At 41.4% G+C, this 19,044-nt stretch overlaps 1 protein-coding gene across 1 annotated transcript in view; it reads right to left on the reverse strand.

Moving 5' to 3' along the window:
* The window catches only part of LOC123374233 (inter-alpha-trypsin inhibitor heavy chain H3-like), a 42,992-nt gene that overhangs the window by 15,353 nt on the left and 8,595 nt on the right, over positions 1–19,044 (reverse strand). The window contains exons 3-14 of the mRNA XM_045023954.1: positions 12,257–12,423; positions 11,350–11,454; positions 10,756–10,918; positions 9,716–9,826; positions 8,419–8,544; positions 8,220–8,336; positions 7,316–7,484; positions 3,709–3,834; positions 2,396–2,577; positions 1,891–2,076; positions 553–692; positions 32–186 (exon numbers count right to left, since the gene is read on the reverse strand). Coding sequence (XP_044879889.1) covers positions 32–186; positions 553–692; positions 1,891–2,076; positions 2,396–2,577; positions 3,709–3,834; positions 7,316–7,484; positions 8,220–8,336; positions 8,419–8,544; positions 9,716–9,826; positions 10,756–10,918; positions 11,350–11,454; positions 12,257–12,423 — 1,747 coding nt within the window. The remainder of the gene's footprint in view (positions 1–31; positions 187–552; positions 693–1,890; positions 2,077–2,395; positions 2,578–3,708; positions 3,835–7,315; positions 7,485–8,219; positions 8,337–8,418; positions 8,545–9,715; positions 9,827–10,755; positions 10,919–11,349; positions 11,455–12,256; positions 12,424–19,044) is intronic.

Consider the following 19,044-nt stretch of genomic DNA (forward strand, 5'->3'; position numbering starts at 1 on the left):
ATTTGTAAAGTAAAACTGAAAATGTCTGTACCTTCTACTGGTTTATCAGCAATTGCAGCTTTATCTTCATTATCTTCTGGCTTCGTAACCACCATGGATGTCAAAGGTGTCACAAACTTGTATTTCAGAGAGAGCTCCAGGGCTTCAGTGGTAAGATTTTCCTTTTCTTCTCCCTGAGCTACAGTGCTGAATGAAGGGAGAGAATCAGAACATAAACTTTCTACAAAGCCAAATCATTAAACACTGGATTAAACATTTTATTCTCCCTCTAAAATATGAAGCTATCTATTTATCTGCTGAAAAGAAATACACATTTCCTTTTGAGAGCACTTCTGACTTCACTGAGGGGCAGAGCAGGTAGCCACAGTCTGATCCTGTATTTGCATTTCTTTAAAATTAACTTGAAAAAACAATACTTACTATTTTTTTGTTATGGAGAGTAAATTAGGTAAACAGTTCTGTATTTTCTGTGCATTTGTAATGAATATCGCCAATTAGCTGCCCAGTGTTTTCATGCTATTTCACAGAGAATGTTAATTTATATTTCGTTACCGTTTATCCAGTAATTGTTGGATGGTGAGATAAGCCCAAAGCCTTTCAATGTAATCCCCAAATATGTACTCCTGTTCTTGGAGAGCTTTTGCCGTTTCTTCGACATCTGCTTGTTCACTAAACGTCACATCATTTTCTGCCTGTTAGGAATAAAAAAACTTCTCTCTGTAACAGACAGGTATGACTGATCCCCCTGACTATCCATAGGTTACAGGAGACATCCAAAATCTTCATACAATCTAGGGTTTGAAAAATGAGGATCTACAATAAATAAATGAACATCTTGATCCTGCACTGAGAATTGCAGAGGTTCACAAGTCAGTATCAGTGCCTTTGTTCAGGAGCTCCACAGCTGCTAGAAGTTTATACATGGGGACAGAACACATTTTCAAAATTAACATTGAAATTTGGTTAATCAGGATTTACCTGGACATTGCTTATGTTATGTATTTAACATGGCACAGATATAGTAGCTGGCCTAGTAGTAGCACAATTTCTGTATTTTGAATATATTTTGTTTCAAATTATAATAATTGTAATGTAAAGTGGACCAATGTGTGTCAGAGTACATACAGTATACAAGTGATACTGTACATTTGATAAATATTCTCTGTATGAAAGTGGTACATTTGTGTTGGGTTTTTTTTAAATTGTTATAGAATCCAGGACTGGAAATAATGTTTAGTCCACTTAGTACCTAACAGGAACAAAGTTCTATTTCCATTGGAAGGCCTTTCAAATATTCAATTGCCTTAGAGAGTGGAAAGTATTCCTCAAAGTATTAAAGACTATTTTGGAGGATAAATCCATTTCACATGCAAACCAAATCACCAGAACTCTTTGGGGGAAGTGGCAAGACAGGTATCTGGATTTCACTTAGCAATATTGTATTAGAACAAGATTTTCATACTGTCATACTGATGAATCTTGAATTGTACTTTTTACAGAGTTTGCATACAAAGGTAAAAGCCACAGATTATTCCATTCAACTATTAAACACAATGTTAATGAAACAATAAGGCTAACCATGTAAAGACAAAAAAAATCATCAAGAGATGTAAACATCAAGGTTCTGATAGCAACACTAACTTAGTCAAATTGGACATGCTGTACAAAGTTACTCCAGATTGACGTTAAAGTAATTCAAAGAAAAATTTAGCTAAATAAATGTCATGCCTTTTGGTGTATTTAAATTCTCCATACTCTGCAATATTTTTTTTCATAGAATAAAGGTATATTGATGAATTTGTATGCACTGCCAAATTTGGAGTCTCCCACATTCAGACATTTTTTGTCACAAAGAAAGGCTTGAAACAATCACAGTAGACCCATACTTACACCTTGAGCTTTCACATCTGCAGTCAAACTGTTCAGGTCATTATCTGTAATACGTCCAGCCACCACAATTTCAGAGCCATCATAGTAGTGCTTAAAGATGTTTTGAGTTAAGTCAGATATTGCATTTTCAGGGTACTTTAACTCCACTTCTGTAAGCATGGGATTGGCTACTTCCTCATAAAAACCCTAGAGGGAAGAGGGGGGGGAGCTTAATTAATTAATAAATATAATTAATAAATATATAATTCATAGACACTCCAGTTTCCACAGACCTCTTGACACCTTAACAAATAAATAAAACTGTTCATTAGACCATGCTGTCTCCCAATTCATAGTCATTACACTTTACACCTTTACAAGAGAAGGGGAAAGCTGTTACCTGGAAATCTAGCACCCCAGCACATGGTCATATTTTGTTTAATTACATTGAAAGTGGAGACAAATGTCATCAGAAATATCAGTGTGACTGCCACCATTAACTTAATTTATATGGTTATGGTTTTACCTCCATTTGTATGGCTGAATCAGAATCTGGATAGATGCGACGAGCCAACCCTTTATTCTCTAGTGCCATCTTTTCTAGAAAATTATAGTCAATACCATAGCCAAAAGCTAGGTTATATAAGGGGTATCTTCCTTGAATGGCTTTTTTTACATTCACTTGAATTTCCGTAGGGTCTGATACACCTGCATATTAAATAATACAAAACAAACAGACTTGAATATTTTGTTTATGAAAACAATAGCAAACAGAAAAAAATAATAAAATGAATGAAATGTGGTTAGTTACTTTTTATTTAGATTTTTCAGGGCATGACTATCATGTTTTCTAGGCATCATTAATTCTAAACTAACTTTAGACAAAGTATATACAAGTATCTAACTTAGAATGCAGAATTCCTTTAAAAAAACAAAAACAAAACCCTTTATTAGCCCCATAAATAAGGTTCTCCAAGAGGCAGAGTACACACCAGCCACCTTTGTGCTTTCAGGATTCTGAGTTGTTCAGGGACTGGTGAGACCCTCAGCATAACTCCGTGAAGTCTCATATAGAGTTCTGTTATGACATCCTGAGAGTGGCTGCTTTGCTTACGGGCAACTTCATAAGTGGGAGTAGCATGTATTATGGAGATCCCCTCCAAACTTCTGGCTCCATCCTGGCATGCTCCCAGGAAATTCTCTCCTACCTCTTTTGTGGCACCTTTAGGTGGGCCCTGGTGCAATGGTGATTAGGGCACAGAATGGGTGGGAGAATCCCACGCCTCATCTTTATTCATTACCAAGAGATGAAACTCTATATTAAAGAAAAGGTGCACCATCATAACAATTATTCAGTTACACTAGTGAAAACCCATAATGTAGACATGTTACACCAGCACAAAGCAGGGCATACAGCAGTTTAGCTTAATTGACAAATACCCTTCCCATCAGTGCAGGACATCTAAATTAAGGGTTTGCATCAGTGTAACTGAATTAATTTAGCTACACCAATGAAAATGTTCTTAATATAGCAAGGATGATGTCTAATTAGGCAATGGTTTAGTAATGTGGCAAAATTGTGACTAGGATGAGACCACCAAAGATACAGTGCATATATACTTGTGGTCGATAATGAATCACAAACTGAAACCAAAGAGCTGATTCTCCAGTCTGCTACACTAAGCTTAACCTTAGTGTAATGCCATTGAAATCAGAGGTGAATCAGGTCTTATGTCTCCTAAAATTAAAGAATGGTAAACTAAAACTGAAGTAATTATTTTCCTTCACCTGCTTAATTCCACTTTACTGTTCGCTTCATTTACCAAGACACTTACTTACCTTCATTGGGTTGACCATCCGTTAACATGATAATTATAGATGCACTTCTCTTGGGCACAGAATTTGTTTCAAAAGCTGTAGTCAGCATTTCAATTCCCTTCATTAAACCACCATGTAGGTTTGTCACTGCAATGTAGAGACACAAATTAGGGTTGAAAACTAGTGGTCAAAAATAGAAATGTTTTAATCCTAGATTCATAGAAATGTAGGGCTGGAAAGGACCTCAGGAGGACATCTCCTCCAGCCCCACAGGCTGTGGCAGGCTTAAGTATACCTAGACCATCCCTGACAGGTGCTTTTCTAAGCTGTTCTTAAAAACCTCCAGTTATGGCAATTCCACAACCTCACTAAGTAATTTGTTCCAGTGCTTAAACTATCCTTAGTGTTAGAAAGATTTTCCTAATATCTAATCTAAATCTTGCTGCAAAGTAAGCAAACTACTTCTTGTCCTACCTTTGGTGGACAAAAAGAACTGATCACCATCCTCTTTATAATAACCTTTCACATATTTGAAGGCAGTTTCATAAATTAAACATGCCCAGTTCTATCAACCTTTCCTCATAGGTCAGCTTTTCATTTTGGTCGATCTCCTCTGGACTCACTCCAATTTGTGCACTTTTTTCTTAAAGTGTGGTGCCCAAAACTGGAAACACTACTACAGCTGAGGCCTCACCATTGCTGAATAGAGCTGAACAATTATCTCCTCTGTCTCGTTAATACATACCAGAGTGACATTTGCCTTTTTTGCAACAGCATCACACTATTGACTCATATTCAAATTGCGATTCCCCTGTAGCCCCCAGGTCCTTTGCTGCAGTTCTGCTGCCTAGCCAGTTAGTCCACTTTTTGTATTTTTCCTTCCTAAGTGCAGTGTTGTGCACGTCTCTTTACTGAATTTAATCTTGTTGATTTCAGACCGATTCTTCAATTTATTAAGATAATTTTGAATTCTAATCCTGTCCTCCAAAGTGCTTGCAACCACTCCCAGCTTGATGTCATCTGCAAATTTTATAAGCACGCACTCTGTTCCATCATCCATTAATGAAAATAATGACTAGTATCAGACTCAAGACAGACCCCTGCAAGACCCACTTGATATGTCCTTCCACTTTTAAAACTTTATAGTAACTTAATTGAGACCATATTTCATAGAATCATAGAAATGAAGGGCTGGAAGAGACCTCTATAAATCAAGTCCAGCCCCCTGAGCTGTGGCAGGATCAAGTAAATCTAGACCATCCCTCACAGGTGTTTTTCCAACTTGTTTTTAAACATTTCCAAAGATGGAGTCTCCATGACCTTCCTTGGAAGCTTATTCCAGAGCTTAACTATCCTTTTAGTTAGAAAGTTGACATAGTTTCCCTAGTTTGTTTATGATAATGTCATGTGGGACTGGGTCAAATGCCTTACTAAAGTCCAGATATAGCACATTTACTGCTTCCCCCGCCCCGCATCCACTAGGCTGTTGCCCTGTAAAAGAAAGAAATTAGATTGCTCTGGTATGATCTGTTCTTACAAATCCATGTTGGCTATTAATTATCACCTTATTATGATCTATGTGTAACATTGTTTATTTATTATAGAATTATAGAAATGTAGAACTGGAAGGGACCTCAAGAGGTCTTCTAGTCCAGTCTCCTGCACTCAAGGCAGGACTAAGTATTATCTAGATCACCGCAACAGGTGTTTGTCTAACCTGTTCTTAAAAACCTCTAATGATGGAGATTCCACAACCTCCCTAGGTAATTTATTCCAGTGCTTAACTACCCTGACAGTTAGGAAGTTTTTCCTAATGTCCAACCTAAACCACTCTTGCTGCTATTTAAGCCCATTGCTTCTTGTCTTATTCTCAGAGAACAATTTTTCTCCCTCCTCCTTGTAGCAAAATTTTATGTTCTTGAAAACTGTTGTTGTATCTCTCCTCTCCGACTTCTCTTCTCCTGACTAAACTAACCAATTTTTTCAGTCTTTCCTCATAGTCGTTTTCTAGACCTTTAATTATTTATGTTGCTCTCCTCTGGACTTTCTCCAATTTGTCCTCATCCTTCCTGAAATGTGGCACCCTGAACTGGACACAATACTCCAGTTGAGGCCTTATCAGCGCGGAGTAGAGTGCAAATTTAGGAATCAAGTGAATTATCATTACAGTACGATAACTGAATTCAGGCAGTTTCAGCTCCTTAACATTTTGCCTCCATTTATAGCTGGCATTTAAATTCATCACATAAACACTTCACATTACAGTGAAAGGATTTGGTTTTGATGGCTGGAGATGAGTAAATTTGACAGAACCTGAATTTTGCAAACTAACATAATAAAAAATGGACATCATATTTTGGGTAAATGCCAACCTCAGGAATGTTCCGTTAGTAATATAGGGCAAGCTTGGGGTAGGCCCTCGCATGGGTGATGGAAGGGTAGGGTGAATACATATGGAGCTTCACTCGCATCTTCTGAACACTCCATATGAAATTCTGTCACAAATGCAACCTCTACCAGAATAGCTGATCATAGGGGCTAAGACCCACCAATAATGACAAAACTGTGTAGTGTGGCTGATGTACAGCAGACTGCAGTACTATCTGCTACCACTGGAGGCTCTTGAAGGAGCTGAAGCTGTAATTTGCTTGACTGCCACCAATGGACTTTTGCCTCTACAATGCAGACTTCAGGCGGCCGAGGAAGTACATCCGTTAAGTTTGGGGGACATCAAAGAATTGTCTTTGCAATCCTTCCCAAAATCTTCAGGCTAGCCTCATGCAACATAATGCAATATTGCTAACCCCAAGCATCCAAAATCTGAGTCAGGCTCCAAAAAATCATGAGATTGCTTCCAAATCATGAGATGATTAAAAATAATAAATGTTGAGTTCTGTCTCTTTGCTTTCTGGTTTTCTCTCTTTAGGTCACACTCAGGCCACATTTTCTAACTTTTTTCTACTGCCAGGAGGGCTAGGAAACTTTACTTTTTTTAAAATGAAAGCTGAGATTTTCATGACCTCAGGAGCTGGAGCTTTAAAGAAAATCACCTTGACTTACAAAAAAGGTCATGAGAGCTGGCAACACTGGTACTGTGATCAGTTAGCACACATCTGTTGTCATAGATTTGTGTGTATGTGCATGTGTGCCCCTGCACACAGAAGTGTATGTGTGTGGTTGGGGGCAGAGTATTTCTCAGACTCACCCAGAAATGCTGGGGATTTGAGACTGAAATTACTGTCTGTGTGACTGCAATGTGGTCCATTTTAACCACTGGCCGTGTGCTTCATACCTATGTGGTAAGAATCACTGATGACTGAAGGATGCAGCTCTCAATTTCTAATTCCAGTAACATGAATTTTGCTCTCTGGTGAATTCACACACTATTTTTAGGGTAGGAGGGTTGTTATTTCTGTTTAGAACTTGCCTGTTTTTCAGTTCTTTCTCTAAAGGTTGTAAAACCTTCACAGAACCCCAAAACAAACATATAACTATAGTAGTGCTTCTTAACCAGTCAATTTTTAGAATGAAAGCTTGCAGCACTCCATTCTCAGACTGAATTTGTGTATTAGCTTCTTCAATATTTATTTGAAGTACCACCTATTGGCAAGTTTACTACAATACTTACTGCCTTGAGTGTCAATAGCTCGAACAAAGTCCTTTGCTTCCTTCAGATTCTCAGCAGTGGCTTTCACTAATGTGTCTTTCCAAACGTGTACATCAGAACCAAACAGTATGAAATTAAAGTAGTCATCTTCCCTAATATCCTCTAATATTTTAAGAAGTGCTTCCCTTGTCTATAAATAAATAAACACAAGTTTAAATGAATGAAACTGATGTGGGTATATTGAATAACAAAGGAAAGCCTACAGCTTTTACATGATTTGTTTCTGAGGATTTTTCACTGAACATTCATATAGTGTATAGTGAAAAACTCTGGGCCTAATTCTGTCCTCAGTTGTACCACTGTCAATCAGGAATAATTCCAGTGAAGTCAATGAGTTACACCAGCATAACAGCTGTGTAGATGAGATGAAAATCAGGCCCTATGATTGGATCACTTGAACAACCATCACCTATGCTGAGCTGGAGAGGTTAGTTCTAAGGCTAAGCAATAGTAACATTTGGGTTGGGGAGGAGATCTTAAGCACCAGAGCCTGGGTCTTGATATGCAGCAGCAGAAACAGAAATTCTGAGCATCAGAATGGAGTGGGGAGTTCTAACAGTAAGGTGCTTCCCATCACCCAGGCTGGAAGAGGGTACAAAAGATATAGAAAAGGGAAACAATAGACAATATTATACATGTGTTTTAACTTACAGGATACCCAGAGTGTGAGGAAGCCTTTTCTAGATACTTTGGTTTAGAATTTTGAAGATATAAAAATATAGCTTGAAAACATCCATGATTATAGTTTTGGCTGAGACTTTGAATACCTGCTCATGATAAGAAGTGTTTAGTACCTCCACTGGGTACTAGACTCCCTAGAACCTGGCACACCAGGATTAACTTTGTAGTAAATGTAATCAATTACCTGTTGTATTCCTATTCCAGACATCGAGCCACTAATGTCTATTACAAAAACCACGTTTTTTGGAAAATTTGGAAGATTTGTTGGTGCAAAAAAGTGTACAAAGTATCCATTGACAATCTGAAAAAGAGAAGATGTGTAAAATGATGTGACTTCAATTTACTAAGCATGCCCAGATGAAATTGTAAAGTATTGAATTTACCTGTAAATCACCCGGCCTGTCTCTCTTCACATCATACTTTATTGTAAAATCTCCATCCAATAGTGATGTTGAACAATTTGCACAGGTTCGCTGTTGATCAATGGTTGGCTTGAAAGACACATGGCCCTGAAAGCAGAAGCCCTCATTAGACTCAAACTTTAATAAATGAATGTAAAATACAAAACATGAGAAGGTTTGTGTTTTAGACAAATGTATGTTCAGAAATGTGAAAGTCAATATGATAAAACAGGGTTTGATAAAACAGATGCCATTTTAAACAAGTTATCTATACCCAAGTCAATATTTTATTATTCTGAGTAACTGAGTTTGTGCAAGGTAATAAAAATGCATTAATAATAAAATATTATTATAAAGCCCTCTCCTCAGCAACTGTTAAAGAGATGAAAATATTAACTACATCATCATACAAATATATAAAACCAATTATACTAAAAAGTGCTCCTGCAAAGGGGGTGATTTTAGATGTTGTTTGAAAGTGGGGAAGTAAAATGCAAGGTGTCTGCTTATGGATAGCAAGTTCTAGCCATGCAGCCACAACAGCAAAAGGGTCAGTCACCTGCCTATCTAAGAACCACCTCTTTGTTTGTGCACTGCCTAGCACAAGGGGATTTGGCCTAAAGCACTACTGTAATACATATAACAAATAATAACAAGTAGATGTCAGAGCAGAAATACCAGTAGGCTAAGGCTCAATTTTGAGGTCTTGAACTAAAACCCTGTTTCCTCACACTTAATTCTTTAAAAAGCAATAGGGTCAATTTAAATTCAATCTCCTGAATTTTTCCTTATGCTATGGTTTCTTTATGTCACCTTCAGTGGCATAAAAGGCTGTAGGTGGCCCCTGAAGAATACCCTGTAATGCCAGAGGGCAAAGGGACCCCCCCACACACACACCCTTTGGTTCATGTAGAGCATGTGTAATTCCTCTAAGTCAGCTCCTTTCCTGGCCCCAGTTGAGGGGTTTTATTAGGAGGGAAGGAGGGAAAAGGCATGGCCAGAGCACCTGGATATTCTGTGCTAGTGTAATAATCCATACAAGGCTGTTATAAGCTGGCATGATTTAGAGCAAACCTGGGAAGAAAGGCCTTATAAAAATTAGAGATGGAAAAGAGCTGTATTATCCCATCCAGCCCCACTACTGGCCGGTACAGTACATTTACTTTTGCATTAACCCAATATATTGTGCTGATGTATTATTTCATAATGAGCTGACTTTGTTAGAATGCAGAAAAAATATAACAAATTCATTCTCTACTAAGGTTATTATCCATTGTACCTTTTTTCCTGAGAAAGATTTTTTAATAACTTGTGACAGGTCATTGGTGATGAATGATCCTTGTGCTTCCAGCTCACTGATACCTTGGGGTTCAAAGATGTTTGCCTGGATCTGAAACATTCATTGAAAATACACTGTCATAGATAAACCCACAACTATAACAACTTAGATGGAGAACAATGAGCAACTCTATATGCAGAATAGGGAATTTCTTAGTAAAGGGGAAATCTGCCTTTATAATGCAAAGTAGCATTCATATTTGAATCAGATGTGACCTACCTATCTTCCACCTGGAGATTTTAAAAAGAAACACAACTGAAAGTTACTGTTTTACTAACTGCTCACAAGAATTTGGGTCAGATGTTAAAGAACCACTCATTTCCTCTGAAAATACCATACTGCCAGTACCAGGAGGCCATATCTGGTTATGATTTGTTTATGCTGCAGTATGGTTTTGGTCTTGTGCATAGTGCTGCATATAATGCTTTAAGCATTTTTTGATGACCATCTTTGGAGTATATCCTTTTAAAGCATCTCCTGGGCACACATGAGAGAAAGCTATTGAACTACAGGTAGATTTTAGCAGGGCAGATAAAGAGAGTGTTCAAACAATCTCTGGCACTGAAGAGACCTTGATCTCTGTGAATTCAGGCAGCGTTGTTTGGCATAAGTTTGATCAAGGTTTGGGCTATTGTATTAAGGCATTTGTTCTCAGTTGTGTTAATGACTTTCCCACCCTCCAATATATCTTAGTTTTGTAGGGCTTATTGCTTGTCCCAGCTAGTAAAGTTTATGTATGCAAACCAGTAATAAAATACATTGTTTGAGGCTTTCAACCTGGTTCATAGTCACCACTGCCCACAAGATATTGGTTGGGGACCTTCCCTTCAATTGTGAACTGCTGTGGAAAAACACAGTATCCTGCTTCATCTGTTATGCATATATTCCAAAAGATGCACAAGATTTCAATGCATCTTGAATTTTTGTAACTACAGAATGTAACCGCTGCAAGGTACAATTTAATTCACAATGCCATTTACCTCAAAGTGATTGATGAGCTGCTTTGGTTTTACTTTAATGAGCATCTCATATTTTCCAAAGTTTCTCTTCAACAGTTCCTCATAGGTGAGCTCAAAAGTGACTTTGCTGGCTGCTGCAATGTTGACTGAAACTGTGAACTTTTCAGTTTTTCTCCCAGAAGCCCTAGAAATGTTAAACTAATTATAAATAAGAAAAAAGGCTGCTTGTCCCTTCTCTCCTATTGTGCGCCTGCTCAAGAGCTAGGCATAGTCTGGCCCACAAAAATGAATACAAGAGAAATGAGATTTTTGGGTCTCATTCTTTATCACTAACTCATACTGAGAAGCATTTACACAGATAGCTGAGTGGGACTAATCACATGAGTATGTATTATTCAGTTAGTAGTGTTGCATAATTAAATCTTTCACAATTATGGATATCCCCTGACCAATCAGAAGTCATGTCTCTATTACATATAACCAATATCCTTTTTTCATATAAAGTATGAACTTTTAACAGAGGCTATAAAATACATTCCTAATTTCATTTTTAGCTATAGGATGCTGGAATATAGAAATGAAAAGTTTAAGCCCGCTGTAAGTCAGCATTCTTACCGGACGAGACCTGCAGTCTGTCCCCGTGAAACAGCCTTCTCATATTGCTTTTTTGCAACTTCTTTTTCTTTTATAGTCCCAGGATAGGTAACACCATCAATTGTCCTGCAAATGAAAAAGTATCTAATTTAGCTGAATGATTTGTATTCACACATGAAAACATTATTCTTGGTTATCCTCTGTTCATTATCTTGTTTGCTAACAAGCAGTTTCTAGACTTGATCTTGCCAAGTGCTGAGCACTTCCTGTGAGGTGATGAACACCTTCAATTTCCAGTTACTTCAGTTGGAGTTAAAAGTTCTACACCTTACCAGATCAAGACCAATTCCTCCTCTGAAAATAAATGAGCCCAATATTGGGCTGATGGTAACCACTATTCAAATCTTTGGCAAACTCCTATACCATGGCATCATGAATATCATGTTTGAACAATGACACCAGATGACATACTGTAACTAAAGACAAAAAGGTGTGATATTTTCCTCCATTTTTTGGCCTTCATCTGCTTTCAGCTACTATGTTCAAATATTGCTTCTACAATAATGGAATAAATTAAGTTATAATGTCATGATGGAAAAAACTGTAGGCAATGGAACATCTTTCTAGAGATCCCAGGTTTGAACAAGTGGTATTTCTGGAAATTTTCCTTTAGACCTCTGCAGATGGATAGAAAAAAATAGCAAATTAGTGCTCTTGTCCACAAATGCACAACTGTCTGAAGGTCCCACAAATACCCTGCATCTATATTTGTATCATTAACTTTGTCCAAGTAACATTTAAAAATCAACCTAATAGTAAAGTAAAAATAAAGATCTCAGTTCATATTCTTAATGCTGCTAGTGTATATTTCTCTGTATTAAACCCAGACAGATTCTTAGTCCATGCTAGAAATATAAGTTCTTCTCACATGCTGAAATTGGTAATGAAGGCTGTCTTAGGGAGATCCACATCAAAAACCACTTCCTTAGACACATTGGCACGATTGACAGCTCTGCTAGTGATGACATTGTGGGCAAATCGGGAAGTCACTTTGCTGTCAATTTTCATGCTGTAGATTTCTATGCCATTGACAATCTGAAGAATAAAAGATGGCAAAATTACCACTAGTTACATTTGAACATTGTGTAAATCAGTAATAATTCAATAAAACAGAAATAACCATAATAGGGACGCACTGTGCGGCCTGCGGGGGGTGAGTAGGCAAGCGGCAGGTGAGGGAGGGGGGGCTGAAGGGGCGGGCAGTGGCGGGGGCTGAGGAGGCGAGTGGGCGGGTGGGCAGTGGCGGGGGCTGAGTAGGTGAGCCAGGGGGGTGGGGAGCTGAGGAGGCGAGTGGGCGGGCAGTGGTGGGGGGGTGAGTAGGTGAGCCGGGGGGGTGGAGAGCTGAGGAGGCGAGCGAGGAGTCAGTGGCTGACCTGTTCTACTGATCTGGTCTGGCTCCCATCCCCTCTCCAAGGGTCGCAGCTGTCTGAAGGTGCTGCCTTCCACGCCTTCCTCATTCACACCTCATTCATTCAACAGGGCAATTGATTACAAAGTTGAGGGAAGACCTTGTTCTACTTCTAGCAAAAAGACATTTTTCTTTTACCTTAATTATACTACCTTAGGGGCCCGCTATAACATATTACCAAGGTTCAATACTGCTGTTTCGGTGGGGCAGCACTGGGGAAGGAGGGTTTGTTTCCGTGGGGCAGACGGTGCTGGGGAGGGGAGTATTTTAGGGGGGCTGGGCGGCACTGGGTGGGGTGTTGTGTTTTGGGGGGGGCTTGGCGGCACTAGGGTGGGGGTTCGGCGGGGCTGGGGGCGTTCGGCCCTCAGCTGTTTTCTTTGGAGTAATATGGCCCTCGCCGCTTTACGAGTTGTGCAGGCCTGGCATAACAGAAAAGAACAAGTGCTGTATTTGTTCGGGACCACTAGGGTACAATGAAGTTTGCTTGAGTGTTTTTAATATTGTCCACAAAAAGGCTACTATGTGAAAATAATTATTCTATTAACAGTAACTATAACCTCAGTAGCAAAATGTTATCTCTAAAGTTGAGCTGGCACTGCTACTATAAGCGCCTACTTTCAGGTATTTATAACATTTTGAAATAATTTTCTTTTATTGCATCCATAACTCCTGTGCATGCTCAGTATTGGGTGTACACAACAATATACCTCTGGCTTCTGATACCAATGATTGCTATAAACAGTAGCTGACTGGCTGGCTCATGCAGCACACACCTAAAAGATGCCTTTGTATAAAAGTGCCACATATAGACTCAATTTCATTTCAGGTTATCCTTCTTGATATTCTAAGGGGAAAATTCACCCCTTAAATAGAGATCCATCACAAGGCCTGTGGACCACTTAAAACAGGAGCTATTTCTTCCACATGCTGGGAAGGAAGTAATGGGGGAGGAAGATTGTTACTATATCTTTTTCAAATAGTTGGGAGGTGCTCAGTTACTATGGTGATGGGGGCTACATAAACACACAGCTAAATAGATAGATACAACTATTTAGGTAACTCTTCAGCAACAACATGTACCCTTTGTGCAAGAATAATATTTAGAAGTGCCCCAGGATTCTTATGGGTGGGGGTAAGAACATAAGAACGGACGTACTGGGTCAGACCAAAGGTCCATCTAGCCCAGTATCCTGTCTACCAACAGTGGCCAATGCCAGGTGCCTCAGGGCTGGTCTATACTACACATTTAAACCGATTTTAGCAGCGTTAAACCGATTTAACGCTGCACCCGTCCACACAACGAAGCCCTTTATATCGATATAAAGGGCTCTTTAAACCAGTTTCTGTACTCCTCTCCGACGAGAGGAGTAGCGCTGAAATTGGTATTACTATATCGGATTAGGGTTAGTGTGGCCGCAAATCGACGGTATTGGCCTCCGGGCGGTATCCCACAGTGCACCATTGTGACTGCTCTGGACAGCAATCTGAACTCGGATGCACTGGCCAGGTAGACAGGAAAAGCCCCGTGAACTTTTGAATTTCATTTCCTGTTTGGCTGGCGTGGAGAGCTCATCAGCACAGGTGACCACGCAGAGCTCATCAGCACAGGTAACAATGCAGTCTCCTGAGAATCAAAAAAGAGCTCCAGCATGGACTGCACGGGAGGTACTAGATCTGATTGCTGTATGGGGAGAGGATTCCATGCAAACAGAACTCCGTTCCAAAAGATGAAATGAAAAAACATTTGAAAAAATTTCCAAGGCCATGACGCAGAGAGGCCACACCAGGGACTCAGTACAGTGCCGTGTGAAAGTTAAAGAGCTCAGACAAGCCTACCAGAAAACCAAAGAAGCAAACGGAAGGTCCGGGGCAGGGCCGAAAACATGCCGCTTCTATGCTGAGCTGCATGTAATTCTTGGGGGGTCCGCCACCACTACCCCACCCCTGTCCATGGATTCCGAGGTGGGGGTGGTAATCGCAGCCATGGCTGAGGATTCTGCGGACGGGGAAGATGAGGAGGAGGAAGAAGAGGACGAGCTTGCAGAGAGCACACAGCACTCCGTTCTCCCCAACAGCCAGGAGCTTTTTCTCACCCAGATGGAATTACCCTCCCAGCCCTCCCAAGCCACTAGCCCAGACAATGAAGCCATGGAAGGGACCTCTGGTGAGTGTACCTTGTAAATATAAGACATGGTTTAAAACCAAGCGTTTTTTAATGATTAATTTGCCCTGAGGACTTGGGATGCATTCGCGGCCAGTAGAGTTATTGGAAAAGTCTGTTAACATGTCTGGGGATGGAGCGGAAATCCTCCAGGGATATCTCCATGAAGCTCTCCTGGAGGTACTCCAAAAGCCTTTGCAGAAGGTTTCTGGGCAGGGCAGCCTTATTCCGTCCTCCATGGTAGGACACTTGACCACGCCATGCATGTAGCAAGTAATCTGGTATCATTGCATGACAAAGCCTAGCTGCGTATGGTCCCGGTGTTTGCTGGGATTCAAGCAACATCCGCTCTTTATCTCGCTGTGTTATCCTCAGGAGAGTGATATCGTTCATGGTAACCTGGTTGAAATTCAGGAATTTAATTAAGGGGACAGAGATGGGCATTCCTACTGGGCTGTTTGGCTGTTGCTTAAAAGAAATCCTTCCTTGCAGGTAGCCAAGCAGGGGGAAGGGGGGTGATTGGCACTGAGCTTTTTCGCATTTGGCTATCAGGGATCTTCCCTGCTCCCAGCCATGCAGTGGTGGGGAGGGAGGGGGGTGTTTAGCAGTGATCTTCCATGATACCAGCCACGCGGTGGAGGGAGGGGTAAAGCGATCATCCCAGAGAATTGGATGGGGGGGTGGTAAGCATTGTTCTGTAAAATGTATCTTTTTAAATACTTCTCTCGGTTTTTTTCCTCCCTCGTGCAGCTGCAAATTTTTCAAGCCTCCCTACTGCATCCCGAAGGCTATCTCAGATAAGGTGGCGGGAAAAAAAAGACACGAGACGAAATGTTCTCGGAAATCATGGAAGTGACCCGCAGTGAAAGAGCTCATCTGAATGAGTGGAAGGACGTGGTATCAAATTATAGGAAAGATGCCAGTGAACGTGAGGACAGGAGGGACGAACGTGAGGACAAGAGGGACGCTCGAGATGAGAGGTGGTGGCAGGAAGATCAGAGGAGGCATGATGCAACGCTGGGGCTGCTGCGTGATCAAACTGACATGCTCCGGCGTCTGGTGGAGCTTCAGGAAAGGCAGCAGGATCACAGAGTGCCGCTGCAGCCCCTGTATAACCACCCTCACCCCTCACCATGTTCCACATCTTCCTCACCCAGACGTGTAAGAACGCGTGGGGGGAGGCTCCGTGCACCCGCCCACTCCACCCCCGTGGACAGCCCAACCAAAAGGCTGTCATTATTGTGAAAAATTTTTAGTGGCCTTTTCCTTCCCTCCTATCCTCCTCCCAAACCACACCCAGGCTGCCTTGTCAGTTCTCTCCCTCTTTTTATAATGAATTAATAAAGAATACATGATTTTTAAACGATAGTGACTTTATTTCCTTAAGCAAGCTGTAATCGAAGGGGGAGGGTGGGTTGCTTACAGGGAATGAGTCAATCAAGGCGGGGGGTTCATCAAGGGGAAACAAACACAGCAGTCACACCATACCCTGGCCAGTGCTGAAACTCGTTTTCAAAGCTTCTCTGATGCGCACCGCTTCCTGGTGTGCTCTTCTAATTGCCCTGGTGTCTGGCTGCACGTAATCAGCGGCCAGGTGATTTGCCTCAGCCTCCCACCCCGCCATAAAGGTCTCCCCCTTACTCTCACAGAGATTGTGGAGCACACAGCAAGCAGCAATAACAATGGGGACATTGGTTTGGCTGAGGTCTGAGCGAGTCAGTAATGTGCGCTAGCGCGCCTTTAAACGGCCAAATGCACATTCTACCACCATTCTGCACTTGCTCAGCCTGTAGTTGAACAGCTCCTGACTACTGTCCAGGCTGCCTGTGTATGGCTTCATGAGCCATGGCATCAAGGGGTAGGCTGGGTCCCCCAGGATAACGACAGGCATTTCAACATCCCCAACTGTTATTTTCTGGTCTGGGAAGTAATTCCTTTGCTGCAGCTGTTTAAACAGAGTAGTATTCCTGAAGACACGAGCATCATGAACCCTTCCTGGCCATCCCACGTGGATGTTGATGAAACGTCCCTTATGATCCACCAGTGCTTGCAGCACCATTGAAAAGTACCTGTTGCGGTTTACATACTGGGTGGCCTGGTGCTCCGGTGCCAAGATAGGGATATGGGTTCCATCTATTGCCCCACCACAGTTAGGGAATCCCATTGCAGCAAAGCCATCCACTATGACCTGCATATTTCCCAGAGTCACAACTTTTTGTAGCAGCAGTTTAGTGATTGCTTTGGCTACTTGCATCACAGCAGCCCCCACATTAGATTTGCCCACTCCAAATTGATTCCCAACTGACCGGTAGCTGTCTGGCGTTGCAAGCTTCCAGAGGGCTATTGCCACTCGCTTCTCAACTGTGAGGGCTGATCTCATCTTGGTATTCTGGCGTTTCAGGGCAGGGGAAAGCAAGTCACAAAGTTCCATGAAAGTGCCCTTACGCATGCGAAAGTTTCGCAGCCACTGGGAATCGTCCCAAACCTGCAAAACTATGCGGTCCCACCAGTCTGTGCTTGTTTCCCGGGCCCAAAATTGGCGTTCAATGGCTAGAACCTGCCCCATTACCATCAGGATCTCCAAAGCGCAGGGGCCCGCGGTTTGAGAGAATTCTGTGTCCATGTCCTCATCACTCTCGTCGCCGCGCTGCCGTAGCTGCCGCCTCCTCACCTGGCTTTGCAGGTCCTGGTTCAGCATAGACTGCACGAGAATGTGCAAGGTGTTTACAACGTCCATGATTGCTGTCTTGAGCTGAGCAGGGTCCATGCTTGGCGTGCTATGGCGTTTGCACAGTTCACCCAGGAAAAAAGGCGTGAAACGGTTGGCTGCTGCTGCTTTCACGGAGGGAGGGGTGAGGCTGTACCCAGAACCACCCGCGACAATGTTTTTTGCCCCATCAGGCACTGGGATCTCAACCCAGAATTCCAAGGGCGGGGGAGACTGCGGGAAGCATGGGATAGCTACGGGATAGCTACCCACAGTGCAATGCTCCGGAAATCGACGCTAGCCTCGGTACATGGACGCACACTGCCGAATTACTGTGCTTAGTGTGGCAGCGTGCACTCGACTTTATACAATCTGTTTTACAAAACCGGTTTCTGTAAAATCGGAATAATCCTGTAGTGTAGACGTACCCTCAGAGGGAGTGAACCTAATAGGTAATGATAAAGTGATCTCTCTCCTGCCATCCATCTACACCCTCTGACAAACAGAGTCTAGGGATACCATTCCTTACCCATACTGGCTAATAGCCATTAATGGACTTAACCTCCATGAATTTATCCAGTTCTCTTTTAAACACTGTTATAGTCCTAGCCTTCATAACCTCCTCAGGTAAGGAGTTCCACAAGTTGACTGTGCGCTGTGTGAAGAACAACTTCCTTTTATTTGTTTTAAACCTGCTGCCTACTGATTTCATTTGGTGACCCCTAGTTCTTGTATTATGGGAATAAGTAAATAACTTTTCCTTATCTACTTTCTCCACATCGCTCATGATTTTATATACCTCTATTATATCCCCCCTTACTCTCCTCTTTTCCAAGCTGAAAAGTCCTAGCTTCTTTAATCTCTCCTCATATGGGACCCATTCCAATCATTTTAGCTGCCCTTCTCTGAACCTTTTCTAGTGCCAGTATATCTTTTTTGAGATGAGGAGATCACATCTGTACGCAGTATTCAAGATGTGGACGTACCATCGATTTATATAAGGGCAATAATATATTCTCCTTCTTATTCTCTATCCCCTTTTTAATGATTCCTAACATCCTGTTTGCTTTTTTGACCACTTCTGCACACTATGTGGACATCTTCAGAGAACTATCCACAATGACACCAAGATCTTTTTCGTGATTTGTTGTAGCTAAAGTAGCCCCCATCATATTGTATGTATATTTGGGGTTATTTTTTCCAATGTGCATTACCTTACATTTATCCACATTAAATTTCATTTGCCATTTTGTTGCCCAATCACTTAGTTTTGTGAGATCTTTTTGAAGTTCTTCACAGTCTGCTTTGGTCTTAACTACCTTGAGCAGTTTAGTATCATCTGCAAACTTTGCCACCTCACTTTGTACCCCTTTCTCCAGA

Source organism: Mauremys mutica, chromosome 7, assembly GCF_020497125.1.
Source record: "Mauremys mutica isolate MM-2020 ecotype Southern chromosome 7, ASM2049712v1, whole genome shotgun sequence".
NCBI lineage: Eukaryota > Metazoa > Chordata > Testudines > Geoemydidae > Mauremys > Mauremys mutica.